Source organism: Lipomyces doorenjongii (genome assembly GCF_038497915.1).
Source record: "Lipomyces doorenjongii strain NRRL Y-27504 unplaced genomic scaffold V1508scaffold_5, whole genome shotgun sequence".
Lineage (NCBI taxonomy): Eukaryota > Fungi > Ascomycota > Lipomycetes > Lipomycetales > Lipomycetaceae > Lipomyces > Lipomyces doorenjongii.
The window spans coordinates 212843-230604 of record NW_027118072.1 but is presented as its reverse complement, the minus strand read 5'-3'; the positions used below and the strand labels follow the sequence as shown (position 1 = coordinate 230604).

Sequence of the window (17762 nt, the reverse complement as noted above, 5' to 3'; positions counted from 1 at the left end):
CCCATCCTTTGATTGCACGTTAAATATACCACAATAACCCACGATAAATTATGAAGATAAAATTACGAAACAGACCCAAACCTTTGCCTGTTAGAAGTAGAACCGTAAAATACAGACTAGACATATTTAACCCAGTCGAACTGAAAAGTAGGAAATAACGAAAAGAGCGTGCCGAATGATGAGAGAATGTACAATAAAAATATTAAGCATCCAGTAACGGTATAACAAGCATGAAATTTCCGTTCGTTGAATACATGAGCGACGCCGATGATAAAGACATAAAGGCGCATCTAGTAAATACCACGTTTTGTGGAGAGCGCTGCTTAGTTTTGATGTTATTATGACATGCTGTGTGTATGTGCATGTCTGGCTCTACTATTGTTAGCATCAGCAATAAACATCGAACAAGGAACACACTTTGTAGAAGAGGGTCCAAGAGTTTTCTTTTTGAGACTCTTTGACCATCGTAGCCCGCATGCATTGCAAAGGGTCTTCGGACCTTGGGGGCCTTTCCGCCACTCCGGGCTGTCGAGAGTGCCGCATTCCGTGCAGACGTACTCTTTGTCGTCGGACACTTTGGGCTTCTTTGCTGGTTTATCGGCATTGCTGCTACTAATGCCAGATTTACTGCGACTTGTTGGTGACATCAGTGGGTACGTGTTGTACGTTTCGGTCGACACACTTGATGTGACAGACGAATCTGACGAGATCGACTTCATACGCGTATTATCTCTGCTCGCCACAACGATGGCATCACCAGCCGAATGTCGCCGCAGTCTGGCCGAGTCAGAGTCGATGCCAGCTGGTAGGTGGGCCCGAAACTGCGTCGGGTCATTATCGACATTCGACGATAATATTGCAGACGGCGAGATCGTTTCTGGACCCCGTAGATTCGCGAGCATCTGCTTGAGCCGGATATTCTCGATCTTGTGCTCGAGGAACGAGTCGATCAGTGCAGAGCTCTTTGTCCGATACAGTCGCGCCGTCAGGAAAAAACACTTGCAGTCCCGAGGATTGCTCACCCGCAGTTCCTTCTTCGAGCCATTTGCATTGTCGGCGCTGCTGAAATGCGCACGCCCGACGACTTCAACGAGGACATAATTGCCGTCCGCGTGTTTGAATCGACATATGACTGACAGATGAGCCTCGTCAGAGTCCGGATCAGCACCGTGCGTGGCAGCGCGGTTCAGTTCGCGGGTAAAGTACTCGACGTCCTCGGGCGCCACGTACTCTGCCACGAACTTGTCCGTGAACTCCGTCTGAGAGTATCCGAGCATCTGGACAACGGCGGGCGAGACAAAAAGGACCTTGCCCTGCGACGAGAGGACATGCTGCATGTCGGGAGTGTCTTGGGTGAGGTGGTATATCTGCGTCGGGGGAGAAGGCTGCACTGAGAACTGGGGCAGTTGTTGCTGGGTCACTGGCGGCGACGCGGACGAGGACGAGGACGGGGTCTGGAGCTGCATGTTTGGCTGGACGTGCTGGAGCGGCAGGTCGTCTTCGAGTACGGACTGCTTGGCCCATCCCTCGTCATCTGTTGTTTGGGCATGATGTGATGGATTAGTAGGGATGAAGAGCTGCATGTGACTGTACGAATCCGATAGTGGCAGAGAGGAGAGATGACGAGGCTTCTGTGGGTCTTCGTTTGGCGGATCAACAGCGGTGGAGAGAGACACGATGGGGTCGTCGTGGTAAAGCGCGGTGTCGTGGACGAATGAGTCGACGGCCACCGGGTCGACGAGGTCGAAATCCGGGTACGCGGCGGCGAGCTCGTGGGCGAACAAATCCATGGCCCAGAATCAGCGAGCAGCGACTGACGTAGCCTGAGAGTAGTTCAAGTAGAGGAGAGGAGAGGCGAGTGGTGTCAGTAGAGTAGTGTAGTGAGAGCAGAGAAAGTGGAGGGTTCTTGAGGCGCGCTCACACGATGCACCAAACCCCACCTGAGCCACCCACCCCTCTCCGCACGGGGCTAATCCGCCTTAGACCTATTTAATCCTGTCTTTAGACTAGCTCCAGTAAATACAGTTTAGGTGCGATGGCCATTCAGAGTCTGCGAACGCGACTGAGGTCAACTATCACTGATTATATTCTGTTTCTATTTGCATTGCGCACTATTAATTATTGTTGCTATTATTCAAATTCCGTAATTTAATTGATGACATTATTACTAAGAACTTCGGAGTTATACCTTCGGCCCATCGCCTAGCCAACAAAATAATTAAAGCTTAAACCTAACAGGTACAATCCCCTCTGCTGACGCGGCGAGGTTCGTCTAATAAATAGTACCATTGTATATTTTAAAATATCTACTAATCCCATGTAGATTTACTATCCGAGGTACGCCTTCCTATGTGACTCACGAACCCGTCAAGGCCGACGCCTTCTTGTTTCCGCGCTTTAGCAATCCGATCTCCCCTGCTGCGGCTGCCGCGTTGAACACATTCTCCCTCACTTCATCCGCCCCTTCCACATACGACATCTCCAGCATCTCGTGCAGTCGCAGCACGGTCTGTCGCCATAGCACGCCTATCCGGTACGCCCGTGCCAGACTCAGCAGCCCGCCAAGGACCTCGACGTTCCAGTTGGGGTCCAGCGTGCCCGTGTACAGCCACTCCACCAAAGCTGCGACAACCTCATACCGCTCCGGGATGAATAGCACCCTGCTCTTGTCCTCCACCCGCATATTACCTCGCATACTCTCACTGACCCCTGGTGCAGACGCACATAATGCGAGATAGTACTCCCCCCATCGCGTCTCTAGTACTTTGCTCAGAACACCGATCCGCTTCGTCCGTGATAGAAAGCTTATCCTGTCGTCATCCTGCCGCGAGTCCAATTCACCGTTGCTCTCCCGCTTGCTATCAAAGCAAATAATTTCCATGTCAGCCAATCCATCCCGCATAGCTTCCCGTCCGAACATTTGCCCCGCGCGCGAGAACGCGACGCCCGAGTCCGCCGCATTTGCAAACACGCCGTACCCCTCGACTTCGATCTCCAGCACGTCCGTAAAATTCGTGATGCGGTCGTTGTAGTCTTGTAATAATGACGTGCTTGTTTTGCGCGTGCCGAGCAGTACGTGTTTGGCCATATCAGTGCAAAAGAAAGACGTATTCCAACTCGAATTCAAAATGGAAGACGGCTCCTCGTAGTCCAACTTGGTCCACAGCTTCGTCCGCATGTTATACGCGTATACGGAATATTCTTGCCTCTCGATATTCAGGTACGTACCCGCTATAATAATATTATCCCCCAACACTCCGCCACTAGGAAACCTCAAGAAGGGGGGCCCGTCTGTCATGTTCAAGGGCACCTGCGAAAACCCGAGACTTGGCGGCGCGAGCAGATCTAGCGTGATCTTCGGCACACCGTCAAAGTTTGAATTTGAGTACAAGTAGATTGAACTCGCGCCCGTCACGGCCGCCGTGGCCGCTTGTCGAGATGTCGATTGCTGGGTTGTAGAGGTCGGGATTAATACCGATCGGTACGATCCGTGTCCCGTCGAGTACCGACCGTCAGACGGAATTGCGCGTGGCCGAGCCCATGCATCGCGTCGGATGTCGTAGACTGCAATGTCGCTGATGTAATGGTTGCCCACATCCTGGCCGCCCAGTAGCACCAGCGCATTCCCGCACACACTGGCACAATGTGCCCAGCGCGATGCATTGGGCATTTCGTGATGCGCTGGCGGTAAAAGCGACCATCTCTTTGTCTTCAAATGAAAACACCACAGCTCGCTTGTCGTCTTCGCATTCCCAATCAGGCCGCCGAAAATAAACAGCCGTTCATCACAGTATGCCATTGAGTGGAAGTAACGCCCAGAAGGTCTATCTTCAACGGCAGCCTGAGCACCATTTTCTTCATTCGAGACAGAATACACTTGGGTCCATTCATAGCTCGTCAGATCAAGAACGTAGAGTGCAGTCGACAATACATCTTTCTTCACGTCTTTCCCGCCGTGAACAAAGATGCGAGTGTCGTGTCTAGTCGAAGCTGGGCCGATGAGCTGCGGCGGTACCGTGCCAGTGAGTCGGTGAACGGACGTGTGAAGCTTCGCCGCAGATGCCATGGTCGAATATGCCATCAATAGCAACTGGTGTGTTTGCCCGAAATCGATCTCGATACTACATTGCGGAGATGCTAAGAGAGTTTTTGGGGCAGCAGCCGCAAGCACGGATCAAGGTACACGCAAAAGCCACCGCTTACGAAAGGCAACGCATATAATCTTGAAATCCACTTTCAAAGTACAAAACTATAAATGGTAATCATATAATCATACAAAATTACTGCGACTTTTCAAATCTCTCGCGCGCCGACTCGCGAACACGTTGCACAAAGCCATCGTACGCACTAGGCTTGCCCTCTTTCTCCGCATCTAATCGGCCGCCTTCTACACCTAACCCCACGCCCTGCGCATACATCTCCGGTTTGATTGCTTGCGAAATACCGGACCCGGTCGCACCGAGTCCGGAGCCTGACTTCCAACCCATTTTTTCCAACAGCTTGCCTCCTTTGGTACTAAACATGTCGTCATCTGATTCAACATCCTCCTCAACAGGTTCCTCTTTTGCCTTGGTGGTCGCCGGCCTCTTAGCTTCAGGTCGTTTATTCACGATCGTACTTGTCTGCGGCCGGGCCGGCTGATTCTGGGCAACGCGTCGCTCACGTGCCCGGTCTCTATATCCATTCTGGACATTTTCCTTGGCTTTCGCCACTTTCACCCTCGCCTTCTCACACAACTGCTCATCAGCAAGATTATACTTATGCAGCGCCGACAACCGTTCATGCCGATTAACTTCATCGAAAGCTTTAAACCTCCTCAAACATAGCAAACACGCCGGCTGTCGTACGTCCGAAAACGATTCCTGATACGCCGTATCTCCCGCGACGTCTTGCGTTTTCGCTTCCATACTCTTATCTGCCGGCGTCTCGTGTAATTCAGCTTGTTTCTTTTGCCACCGTTGCAGCTGCGGCGCCATTTTCTTTGACACCGGGGCCGACTCTCTTTTCTTCTTCGGCTTCTCATCCTGCTTCGTCGCACTCGACGGTGTTCTCCGCGTCAGGCCGCTCGACCCCTCTATGTCCGCAAAAAAAGCCGAGACGTCGTCCTGTTGCGAGGACGGATCCACGTACACTCCGACATACGCGTTCTCATCCCAGTACATTAACCGCGTACTCCCATTCGCCGCCAGAAACGTGAACAACTCGTCCGTATTTGTCGCGTACGCCGGCACGAAGACACCGGAATGTATGAAACTCGCTGTTACATCCGCTCCGTCGATTGCAAATCCGTCGGTGTTGGTCGTCGTGTTGGAGTCGGCGGCGGTGGGTGAGCATGAGGGGAATTGTTTATGAAGATATTCGACGACTTTAGTGCAGTCCGCGGCCGAGGCGTACTCCACAAACGCAAAACACCATGATGCCTTCGAGATTCGATCTCGTACCAGCAACACTCGTCTAAATTTCTTCAGCTCGAGTTCGGATATGGCCCTAGCGATATTTTCTTCCGTCGTCAATCGGTTTAGTCCCCGTAGCATCAAGAACTGCGAGGCGACGTCGCCAGTGTCGCCGGATCCATCGTTGGGCTTGCGGTGCGGGCGGATAGTTGACGTTGGAGCCGTGCCTCCGATTGCATCTATATCGTCAGGCATCGTTAGCATCGTGACTTACAATACCAAGCATTCCAATATGTAATCTCACCTTTCCGAGCCGCAGAACATTTATAACATTCCATCCTCCGCGGATAATTAACAACATCGCACTACGTTCGTCAAAACCACTGTCCATTCATATCTTGAGTAACAGACATACGAATTTACATATCCACCCATTGTCCTCCTCATTCCTCTCCTTCGAATACGCAATGCGAATGCGACATGATTTGCACGTTATAGTGGGATAATTGTCTTCCACGAATGTGCACGCGTCTTTCAGTGCCAAGAATCGGGCAAAGGCGAAGCCACGGCTAAGCTCTACATAACTGATTAGTGAACCTGTCACGGACCTAGAGAGTGAGCGACATGCAACTGGCAGAGGAGGGGACATACTTGTGTTGCGATCGCGAATTATGATGACTTTATCGGCCTTCCCGCCCAGGTTGGCTATCGTAGACAATAACTATATCCGCAAAATAAATTAATATCTCGGATACTCACAAAAGCATGCGAACATAAGTACGAACGTCAGCCTCGCTAAGATCAGGATCAAGACCTTGTAACATCACATCCGTATTTGGCGTCCCCAACAAATCACCAACACGCTCCGGGGATATGGACCGTGATCCTGGACTTCGTCGCCGCTTGCCAGAGTGAGTGTCTGAATCGTACACGTCGCGGCGCCGTCTGTATCGTGGCGAGCGCGAGGGAGAAGGAGATCGAGATCGAGAACGGGAACGCCTGTCGTCGTAGTCTAGTTCTCGGTACTCCCGTCTCTGTCCTCGTCGTGAGACGACGCGGTAGTTTGCATGCGAATCGTCGGGTCCAGTGTATAGATGTCGACGGTCCGAATCGTGTCTGCTCGACGCCATTGTACTAGGATGTCGTGTGTGGAAAAATAGATACTGTTGTTTTGCCCGCTGAAAGATTGTGACTGTGCTTGGCAGGAAGTTTAAATTACCCTGATGATGTATGGTGAGACCAGGCCAGTGGGTGGCAGTGACTTTTAATAAGTTTATAATATCGCGATGTCCCAAAACTTCAAGCGGTGCGGCTCGACGCTTCCTCCGCAAGCAACCAAAAGGTGGCTGGAAGATGCATGCGGTTCCGCACACCTACCACCCTCAAGACTTTTGGCTATCGCGAAAATGATATTTGAACCGGCAATTGCTAATTTATTACTGTTTGTGGTAAACACTGGTTCCCAATACGCCTTAATGGCAAGATGCACCTCGTAGAATCGTTAGGTCCGGGTCGGTCAGGCTGTGGAGAGGAAAGGTCTGTTTAGACATATAATCTGAAATACCAACCGCAAGTGAAGTCGCAGAACAACGACTCTTGCTCCACAGTCTAAGACTGAAGCTACCTTGACATCCCAGTTATCTATACTGCGACGTTCTTACTAATTTTTTGCAATCAATCATTCTGCCGGATACTCCAAGTGTACTTGAAGATGGAGGCTTAATCGGTTAGCATGCTGATACTGGCTCTCCAGTCGCAGCGTTAGAAGTCGTGCGATTTCTTGCTTTCGCATTATCATTATGCAAATCAGAATGTGAGCAGGGCCATCCGTTTGAATAAACAAGTAATAAATAACTACTCGCATATCTCCCGCAGTGTGGTACGACCCTCCACAGGTCATAGTATTGTTTGCAAATTGTCATTCATTACAAAACGATTTACATAAAGCCGAAGCAATACCAACAAATGATATTAAAACTTATCACTCCACCGCCCGGCCGACCGTATTATCCATCCCGCACCGAAATACACCAACCACAAATCAAACGAGCGAGGCCACGCATTTACTACCATGTAAAAAAAAGTTATCCTAGTAAGCCAAATAAACTCACAACTCACTGTAAATCCACAAAATTTCGAGCGCCGAGTAACCGCGAAAGCTATCGCTAAATATTCCTACCCATTCACCACACTGATCCGTCCGAGTCGTCGACAAGTTCGTAGTCGTCCTCGCTCAACTCGCCGAGATCCTCGCCACTAATTGTGGACGAGGCAGCCTCGCTCTCGGCAACTTCATGATGCACAGGCCCCGCGATGGTCGCAACGGACTGAGCGACGGATTCGGGGTCGACCGTCGTAGCGCTTGACACGGCGTCATCGCCTGCATTGGCAACGACGGAGCTGGTTGTCGACGCGCTGTTTACGTTCAAGACAGGAAACATCACGTCCGACGCATCAGAATACTTGCTCCTGGTCAAATCCTCTTCGCCAGCGCCCTCATCGGCAGCAGCAACAACAACGATCTGGCACCAAAGGTTTTCACCATATCGCTCGCCATCGGCGGTCACCAATTTCCAGAAGGAGACATACGATCCTTTGGTCTTGGGCGCCTGAAGCATAGCTGCAAAGCATGCAGACTCACCAGGCTGCACCTCGAAAGGAGAGATGGAGGTGTTCGCCGTAGTATCTTGATTCACAAACATCTTATCACCACCGACGAAAGCCAGTGTGACACCGGCGGGCCAGGCACCCGCACCATTGTTCTTCAGAGACCATGACTGGAAGAACAATTCACCTGGTCGGCAAACAGTCCCATCCTTGATCGCCTGCTCTATAAACGAAGAGCTTAGCGGCGCATTTACTTCAACGGCTTTGTTGGCCTCAGCATCCAGGTTGATTAGATCAACACTGGCATCGACTTGCTTCTCCTCGACAAACTGCCTTTCCTCTGGCTCCTCAGCCTCCGTCTCAATGACTTCCTTATCCAAAACGTCCTGCTCTGGTTTCTTTTCCAAAGCATCAACAGTCAAGTTACGAAGCGGAGTCTTTAACTTGATCATTGGGTGGGTAAGATCATGGGGGTAGTTGGGCAGAGCCTCACAGTTCTCACAAAGATCATAGTTGTCGCAAATCGCACATTTATATCTATCGCCGACAATGCAGCGCTTGCTCTCCTTGCACATAGGACCATCGCAGAGGATGCCGAAGTGCATGGCACGCTTGTCGTTGGCAGCCTTGAAATAGGCAGAAGGGTGGGCGATCTCCACAAAACTGTGGCCTGGATGAGTGGACGCAGCCTCCTTGAAGCAAGGGCCACAGTAATCAAAGTCGGGGCAGTTGGCACACTTGTAGCGCATGCCTCGGATTTGAGTATCACAACTATCACAAAAGGCATGGTGATTGACGTTCGCAGCGTCAACTGCACGACTGCACTTGCGAGCGCACCCGCCGCCAGTTGCTCGCATATGAGAATGGGGATGAGGATGGAAATGGCCACGAGAATGAATGCGGTCATGACGTCCGCGATGTTGAGGGAATTCCATTCGAGTCGACGCAGCGGCAGTGCTCTCGTGAATAACGTCAGCTGCCTCAACAGGGACCGAAGCTCCTTTGAAGATTGAGAACGCCTCCAGATGATGAGAGCCGTCCAGGCAGTGGTTACCCGCTTTAATGCAGCTGCTGCAAATATCGAAATCCCCAGACTGGCAATCCTTGCAATGGTAATAGGTTGCGGTTGTGATGTCCCGATGGCATATGTCACATCGAACAGTGTACTCGGCCACCGGGCATCGCGAAATGGCCGACGGTATTTCAGGGTTGATAGACTCTGATTTTTCCTCAATTGATAGCAAGGCCTTCAAGTCCGCAGCAAGCTTGCCCACCTCCGCCGATACCAAGCTCTTGATCATTTCCTGCGACTTTTCAGACTGAAGAGTGGCATACACGGACGCTGTCAAATCCTCAAGCGCTGGCGCAGAGGATGACTTGTCCTCAGACTTAGGAACTGCCTCCTTCGTCAATGGCTTCGCGGAATTCTCAGCTCGTGATGCGGCAAGACCTAACATTAACACGTTAGCCACCATCGTTGACGTCACGCAGCGACCCGTATAATATATACGATAACGGAACATACCCTCTTGAACGTTAAGTTTAACCTTGCCTTTCACAAATATAGAATTACGGAGAGATTCGTATGAGCTCTTGCTGTCCAGCGGAGTAAAGCCATGCTGTGTAGTAGAATATCGCTCGATCGAGATCGGGGTACCCTCCGGAATTTCGAGTAGCGATTTCAGCTATGCAAACTGTCAGCGTCTCAACCACTCAACTATCATACAACCGTATCATACATAAGATGGGAACGTCGCTGAACGGAACACTCCAGGAACGAGTCGAAAGCGGCGGATGCTGTGTTTGTAGTTCACCTTAACAAGCACGGATGGTGCGTGAGCCGAAGAATCCACCGGAGACGGTCGGGCAGGTGAAGCGACCTGTTCAGCTGAAGACATTATTGAAATGCAAAGCGTGTCAGACGATAAGTAAAGGAGAGGATGAGACAGATGGAAGTAGCTATGTCAAGGTGGACACAATGGGGGCGGAGGTGAAGCGATAAACTAAGCGGCGGCACACGAACGTCACTTCTTGCGTCAGCAGCGAATATACGAGTTACCGCGACTATCAGCACCGGGTAACTGAAATGCATGCGCACGGCTAACTGGAACTTAATGGCTCTCAAACTTTCTAGAACTTCCCTGACCTTACCCAAGCCCAATTCTCATTTGAAGCTGAATTGGGACAGTGAAATAATTATCCAAGCCAAGAAAGATTATTTTACGGGTATGACTGTATGCGTAAGCTGTTGTTTGTGATGCATACAGTACGCGTATGAGGACTACATAAGCCAGTGTCCTACAGAACATGCAACGTTCGAAGTTCATGTCAATGCAGAACTAATCGATAATTCCTTCTTGATTATATCCGAATGTTAACAAGTGAGCTCAATATTGGCAAGATCTCAGATGAGAATGCAGTATTATACTAGTACATGAATTATTCAGTACCATGCAGCACTAGTGATAATACGATAAACCCGAACTCTAATTATTTAATGAGACGACCACTATTTCATACAATACTTGTTAACCCCGAAGCTCATGATTGCGCTACTACACACGCAACTAGCGACTAACGAATCAAACATGAACTATCATAGCAGTCGCAAATGTAGATACCATTCCAGCAAAATAAATAATCAACACTTTTTGAATAAAATAGGACAATGCCACTCGAAAAACAATAGTCAGGAAAATAAGCCAAAAATTAGAGACCATTAACACAGCCGACAATGAAACATCAACAAATTAAACAATACCATGAAACTCAAATCAAAAGGTAATGACCGTAGATTAATGCGGATAGTATGCTGTAGACTGCGGAACATGTGGATAATAATATATTCCGCCTTCGAGCGGCTGAGCAGTGGGTGCCACAACCGGCATGACGACAGGCGGCACCTGTGGAGGTGTAGTCGTATTTTCTGTGTAATATTGATAGTATTGAATGGGATCATAGAAATAGACCATGCCGTTCGTCTCCTGTGCAATTGTGCTGCTGGGAACGGACGTAACAACGGGTTGAGGCGAAGGAGCAGCAACGGGGAGGATGGCTCCGTTGGGCATAACCACGGGGGGATAAGCCACAGGAGACATACCTTCCATCGACGAGACATAACCTTGAGTATACGCACGAGGAACGATATTCCTCATAATGCCCTTGCCGTCATGTGTCTGCGCAGGATAGTAGTACTGTGGCATGTGAGATCCTACTGCGTATATTAGCATTACCATAAGATGATTAGAAAAAAGGCATTACAAACCATGAGAATGAGAACTATCTTGTCGTGGCCCACGATACCCGTTCGAAAATCCACGAGGACGCGGCGCATACGTATATCGCTGTTGCTGGCCATCAACCGGACTCTGCTGGGGAACTGGAGGTTCTATGTCCGCCACGCTCACAACCTTTGTCGGCCGCGGCTGATGCATGACTTCCGGCGTCAATCGGTACTCCTTAGGAATCATAGGCACTGATGGTAGAACTGCGACGGGCGGAACTCCCGCCGGTTCGGCCGACTGCGGTGGCAACGGCACTGGTGCTGGACTAGGCCGCATGGGAGCAACTATATGCTGCGAGACGACTGTGGGAGGTGCGGACTCGGACTCTACTGCAACTGGTAAGTTCGGTGACTTCGACTTCGACTCCGCAACCACCTCCTCTGTAGGGGAGGGGGTATAAACCGATGCAGGAGGTAGCCTGACTTTAGGAACTGCAGACAGTTCGTCATCTTCAAATAAGGCTGAGTTCACCGCAGCTTCCGATGGAAGTACTTTCTTTGGCGGAGGAACATTCTCTGACTCTTCACTATCATTCTTGTTCGGAATCTCCGACACGTCGGCCCCAGGTCGATTGTTATATTCGACGTTCTCTCGCGGAGTACCGAATTGTCGTCCGCCATGGGGACTGCGCGATAGCAGTCGCGGATCTTGACGTCTAAATCTAACATCTTGAGACATAAATGACGGTGGCCGATTCTGTCTCTGAGCCGCGTTGAACACGGCTCGTGGACCAGTCGGAGCCGTATACAACACTGAATTAGCTTGCGAGGAAAGTTCTGCCTTATCTGTATCTGTGGAAGTTCCTAGAGCTGGGCTGCTGCTAAGCGCCAGCGGTTGGGGCGTGCACGCTTCGACTTGCCGAGATGTATCTTCTCGTCCATCAACACTTGACTGCGACTCTCCATCAGGAACGGAACTGCGCTGCTGAAATTGTTGTCCGTGTTCTAAACGAACGTCGGTGTATTTGTTTCTAATAAAGGTGCTTGTCGACGGCCGTTCTGGCTTAGTGACGGATTCAATTACAAATTGGTGCGACTGGGAGACCTCTGAGTCAGAGTATGCAGCAGCATATGCGCTCTTAATAGTCGCCTCTTCCGTCGGAACTGATTGCTTAGGATTGTCAACTACAAGGGAGGGATAAACAATCTTTGCCTTCATCTCGGGAAGAAATATTCGCATAGGACGTCGCGCTAACGATGGGTCCGGCGAAAAACTATGCAGTCTGCGATGATAACCTTTAATGATCTTCGACGTCGCATCGCCAGGAATCTTGACATAAAGAGGGCTCTGTAGTAGGAGAGTCACAATATCTGAATAATTTGGTGACTGATATTGACGCGACCACCATCTGTGAGGCCTTGAAAATCCATTAACACAATATTCAAAAACTTCTTAACCCAAAACAATCTTACCGAATAGATGGCGCACTGTCATATCTTGCACCACTTCTTGGAGTTGGCATAGATTGCGGCCTAAATCCATTCTTGTATCTCTCGCTACTGTCCGAACCACCGTAAACATCACGACGTGGGTTTTGCATTCCATCTTGCTCGCCCGGTTCGATGATTTGCCTCGCGTTCAGGTAGTGAATCGTTTTCGGTTTACTGCTTGCAATCTTCACGTGATCAACCTGCCCGTTCCTATCGACGACATCAGGAAATCGATCCCATCCGTTGGAAGAATTAAACCGAGGTGAACTTTTGGTGGCCGGAGTAACAGGAATATTCACTCGCGCTACACTCTTCCCATCTTGTCCTTGAAGAACTTGCGAAGTAGCTGGTGGATCAATGGTCGTCGGCTGTTGCGAAGATGATGTTGTTGCTTCACTCTCGAGAGGCCGACTGATGTCCAAATCGGCCCCGTCAGTCCTTTCTTCAGAATCATCCGAGTCCGAGTTATCTTCACTCGGGCTTGAGATACTAGAAATAGTACTGCCAGATTCTGACATTGAGGAGTTATTGCCAACGTCGGCAGCGTCTGAAGCTGAGGCAAATCGTCGCCGTCGTCGCCTGATCAATGCGCTTCTCTTTGGCGTCATTTTCTGTATCTCCGACGTTATGCAATCGGGCGCAACAATCCAGTAAATAAATGCCAAATAAATTTAGTGTTCAAAATAAGAAAAAAGGAAGCATCCGACCAAGGAACCATAAATGAATATGAGTGGCGATGTGTCGCAAAAAGCCGGCGTTGTTGGAGATCAGAGTGCACTTTTGCCTCTCTGTATTACAAACACGCCTTCCATTTCTTAGTCTTCCCACTTGCTCTGCAGCGGTCAAATTGGCCCCGCGTCGCTTGTATCTATCGCTAACTATCGTACGTCTACACCACAAACATTACGCAGCGATGTACTTAGAGCATATCCGTCTAACGACATCGGTATTAGCACTATATAAAGTCTTGCAACTCGAGAAATTTTTTTTTCTTCTCCTTTGTGCGGCGACCTGGTAACATCCGTGTTGTTCATCTCTCTAGTTTTACATATCATTACCGACTGATGAATGTCATCTCCAGGTCAGAGTAATGTGGTATAAAAGGCATTTTCTTGTTAGAAGACCATGTCTCACGATAGACCGTCTAAGCGCCCATTCCTTCTTCTATTGTCGCGGGGTTATTAACCGTCCTTCGGGGTAGTTGGTAGGGTCGTGTTGGGAAGATGGAGGGCTGGGGGTGTCGTACATTTTTACCTTTTCTTTGATATTACAGTTGGATCCTTGCTTTCCGAACGTGTTCTTTGGTGGGACACTGTCGGTAGAGTTTGTCGATTCAATCTATGCTCCTATACTACTGTACTAAAAATAAATACGTTATTGTCAAATATACATCATCGTCATTCCTTGAATCCGAGCAATGTAATAAAAATGTTGGTTTTGTTTGTCATTTGGATGCAAGAATTGCGAATTGGTCGGATCTACCTCTGGATACATTCAATGTAGGTAGATTATTGTGACTTCAAAATAAGGTTACACTTCCGAAATCTTATTATTTTCCTCGTGCTCAGTCTGGCCAGCAGTTTCCGTCGAATCCCAGTGGGAAAAGGGAGAGTATGTGACACCACAAGACACTTTGATGCGTACGTACATATTGGCATCAATTATTACATTCAACGCGACTCTGGTCATATCCTTACCATTTCACAATCGTTCACTCCCATCTGAATAGTAACAACTGGCCGTCTATCCGCTAAAGGCCGAATACATGACGATAATGCACCCTTATAGCATGAAAGTCCTAAAGAAATAGAGAGCGCCCAAGCATAAATGACATCATTAAAGCACATATAACAAAAACTCCTTGTAGAACCCACCCAAACCGAATTCTTGTGATTCTCACTTACTATCTGCACATATATACCAAAAAAAACACGTCTCATGTAGAAAGGATAATGACTAAGAATACCTCACATTGATTGGCCGTCCTGCCTCGTCTGCGATCCATGGATCCTCCAGTGGGCAAACCAAGTTCGGGTTGACGTAAACCTGATTACGTTCACGCTCCTCGTCGAGTGTCAGGGAACCCATACGCTGGTGCTGGTTCTTTTTAATGGCACGCAACGCAATAAAATGTGATAGAGGAAGGTAATGGTCGTAGAAGTTGTACATGAGGATTATTGTCGCGATTGGAAGTGGTGCAAGAAGACCTGAAAGGACGTACGCATTATTCGCTACCAGTGTCCCGGCTGTCGTGAACTGAAAAATAAGAAGGCCAAAACAGACACGGAAAAAGATCATCGGCCACGACTTTCCAGTGGAATGTTGCGTGTGCGACATCGCTACGTACTGTTAGCACCATTATTGACATTAGACATTGATGACAAGATATCACATACAGTACATAAGCTGATACTTGAAGGTGAAGTATCCGAGCACAAAGTAAACGAGTCCAAAACTGAGAATCTTTGTCGACATACAGCTGTATAGAAGACAGATGATCAGAATCAAAATTGGCTGCGGTAAAAAGAAACCATAGTTGAAGTTTGGCGGCTTGTAGAGATTATGGTAATCTTAGACTTTGTTAGCCATAACCCTAATCAATTGTGACAAGTTAAGCGCACCTCTAGGAGTTTTAGAGAAACCTTTGATGAAAGGATACTTGAAAACCACACCAAACTCAAGCAATCTGAAGGGAATCATACCGATGCCTAAGCTTATATTAGTCGTCACAGAATACAGTACACACGCAATACTCGCCACATACCCTGAAGGATAATCAAATTAATATAGAAATGTGATAGCGATTGCAATGAAATCGCCAGCTTCGAAGCCATCTTAGTTGTATCCTGCAAGTACTTGATAAAATTACTTAAAGTCCCGGCAACCGTGAAAAGCAGAAACAGATTAAAGAATATGTAGAAGAAGTTCTTCCCAACGACAGAAAGCTCAACGTCGCCATGTGAAATATATCCCTGCAAATTTGAGAGACCATTGTACATAAAGGGAACAAGAACGTTGAGCAACGTGAACAATAAAGTTGGGAGGAAACCTGTCACAAGTGCATCCAATAGCTTCGAGTTGTCAAGTGCACGGCCGAGAGCGGGCCAGAACTTCGATATCGTTTCCTTATTGAGCAACGCAGCGACAGATGTAACGGGAGCAACAAGAGCAACAGAAAGGACTGCGATAATTGCGGTGATAACCCAGCCCCTGAGTAAGCGCTCAAGACGCGATTTGTACAAGTTCGGCCAGATAACGTCATGAGGAGCTGGAGCATTGGTGGCAATAAGTTGATAAGCCACAGGATCCAGCACTGCCTGTGCAGCCATTTGCGCGCTAGCAACCGAGTCCATAGTGACAAACGCAAGGGAAGTAGGCTTATACTCTTTATGACGGGCAAGTTTAACCTGCTGATCGATCTTCTCAAGCTGAGCCGTATAATAGTCGATCTTATCAACAAACCGGCCACCAAAGCACTTGAAAAATGAAACGCGGACAACAGGACGACGGCGGCCTAATGATTCAGTACCATTGATAATACTGGGCAATGTCGGGATCTGTGAGCCAAGTAATGGTGCCGAACTGTCATCGGTGCCAAGAAGAATAGGTGGTGATTGTGGCACCGAATTAACGTAAGGGATTGATCTTGCACTGCGTTTCACGCCATCGCTGCCGAGATATTCAGTCCACGCCCGTTCAACTTTATTCAGAATTTTGCGCCTCCGGCCCATTAAGAGGTCAAGTTCTCTCCAGTGCCGGCATATTGTGATTGACTGAACATGACCAATACCAAGCGATTCAATATGTTCCTTCAACGCGTCTTCGCTTCGCAGTTCAACAGGAACACCAGACAATCTGATAGTGCGGTCGGTAATAGAACTTTGGTTTCCCAGGTAGGACTGTCGGAGTCGTACGACATGGTGAGTCTGTCTCAGCAGGAAGTAGCCGGCAATGCAAGTGAAGATGTATGCGAATACAACGTAACTCCACAAATACGTATCAAATTCTCTATCAACTGGTGTACTGTCATCTACGATAGTCGGATTAGGTGCAATATTGTCGATGATCTGTATCAACTTGCGATGAGGAATCATGAGCATGTTGGCGCCAAAAGACTCCTGGTCGTATCGTCCGGTATAATGCAACCTTATTGGACTGATGACAGTAACCGAACAAAACAAGTAAACCACAAGTAACTTGATAGTCATACTAAAAAACCCTAGGAATACAACCGCGTCTAACCCTGCGTGTTCTAGTACTTGTGCTTCAGTTATCCTGTATAGAGGCGGTATCCATCCGAAGAATGACTTTGGCAGTGGCGGGAGGCCGGTATGGTGAGCAGCACGAGCGGCATAGAGACCCGCCCATTGAGTGCGAAGGATGCAGAATGCAAGGAAAGCGAAACTACCCAGGGAGCCTGCGATGACGAGCTGTGTGGTCAGGACTTTAGGGTGGCTGCTAGAGTATACGGGCGGAGTCGCAGGGTCGTCCATGACGGAGCACGAAAAGAAAGATAGCGAGCTACCAATTTGTATAGTTGTACAACGTCAAAAATGCAAATGAAGTGAGTGAAAGGATGATAAAGTTGAAGGTGAGATTGTAAGAAGTTAGCCAGAATCATTTGACAGCATTTGTGGAAAGGCAAGCTTCCATCTTGTGATTGTGGTCGAGTGCGCGGGACCAAAACATCGAGACAAGACCGAAGGCATGATCACATCTGATCACAGATCACTAGTGTCTACTACTAGGTGCAAAGCAGTATGGCCACCTAATCGCAGAACTTCCGGCTAATTCCGAGAATGAATATGTACGTCGACTACGGGTAACTTCCCCAGTACGCTGCGAAAATAGATGGGCTTCAGCTCTGGCATACTGCGGCAGGCAGCTAAAATATCGACAATTTGAATAAGTTTATTCGCTGACGTATATGCAGAGCCTGGCTAGATAATCAACGGTCACGTGGACTACTACCGACTTCGGAGCAATATCGACCGATATCATTATAGGGTACAATTGAAACCATAGATGCCGGCATTTGGCATTAATAT

The 17762-nt window shown here is 48.7% G+C and overlaps 6 protein-coding genes across 6 annotated transcripts; all 6 read right to left on the bottom strand.

Annotated features, from left to right (window-relative positions):
• Window positions 1-62: 62 nt before the first annotated feature.
• V1508DRAFT_453735 (uncharacterized protein) lies at window positions 63-1878 on the bottom strand (the record flags this gene model as incomplete). The annotated part of the gene is made up of 3 exons (XM_066942551.1): window positions 418-1878; window positions 302-370; window positions 63-87 (listed from the first exon to the last, which is right to left on the bottom strand). The coding sequence occupies exons 1-3, from the start codon at window positions 1788-1790 to the stop codon at window positions 63-65; spliced, it is 1467 nt and encodes a 488-aa protein (XP_066798216.1). The 5' UTR covers window positions 1791-1878.
• A 416-nt stretch (window positions 1879-2294) lies between these two features.
• On the bottom strand, window positions 2295-3233 carry V1508DRAFT_410400 (uncharacterized protein). Its single transcript, XM_066939315.1, has one exon. It carries the CDS (start codon window positions 3176-3178, stop codon window positions 2357-2359), a length of 822 nt encoding a protein of 273 aa, XP_066798215.1. The 5' UTR covers window positions 3179-3233; the 3' UTR covers window positions 2295-2356.
• Window positions 3234-4231: 998 nt separating this feature from the next.
• On the bottom strand, window positions 4232-6662 carry V1508DRAFT_410398 (uncharacterized protein). Its single transcript, XM_066939314.1, has 5 exons — window positions 6179-6662; window positions 6045-6114; window positions 5809-5969; window positions 5698-5758; window positions 4232-5632 (listed from the first exon to the last, which is right to left on the bottom strand). Exons 1-5 carry the CDS (start codon window positions 6521-6523, stop codon window positions 4281-4283), a joined length of 1989 nt encoding a protein of 662 aa, XP_066798214.1. The 5' UTR covers window positions 6524-6662; the 3' UTR covers window positions 4232-4280.
• Window positions 6663-7297: 635 nt separating this feature from the next.
• V1508DRAFT_365058 (uncharacterized protein) lies at window positions 7298-9990 on the bottom strand. The gene is made up of 3 exons (XM_066937318.1): window positions 9740-9990; window positions 9526-9685; window positions 7298-9450 (listed from the first exon to the last, which is right to left on the bottom strand). Exons 1-3 carry the CDS (start codon window positions 9896-9898, stop codon window positions 7577-7579), a joined length of 2193 nt encoding a protein of 730 aa, XP_066798213.1. The 5' UTR covers window positions 9899-9990; the 3' UTR covers window positions 7298-7576.
• A 391-nt stretch (window positions 9991-10381) lies between these two features.
• Window positions 10382-13518, bottom strand: V1508DRAFT_437169 (uncharacterized protein). The gene is made up of 3 exons (XM_066942136.1): window positions 12697-13518; window positions 11266-12641; window positions 10382-11211 (listed from the first exon to the last, which is right to left on the bottom strand). The coding sequence occupies exons 1-3, from the start codon at window positions 13320-13322 to the stop codon at window positions 10796-10798; spliced, it is 2418 nt and encodes an 805-aa protein (XP_066798212.1). The 5' UTR covers window positions 13323-13518; the 3' UTR covers window positions 10382-10795.
• A 1152-nt stretch (window positions 13519-14670) lies between these two features.
• V1508DRAFT_395170 (uncharacterized protein) lies at window positions 14671-17207 on the bottom strand (the record flags this gene model as incomplete). Its single annotated transcript, XM_066938040.1, has 4 exons — window positions 14671-15053; window positions 15111-15284; window positions 15336-15422; window positions 15479-17207. The coding sequence occupies 4 exons, from the start codon at window positions 17205-17207 to the stop codon at window positions 14671-14673; spliced, it is 2373 nt and encodes a 790-aa protein (XP_066798211.1).
• Between the last annotated feature and the right edge of the window lie 555 nt (window positions 17208-17762).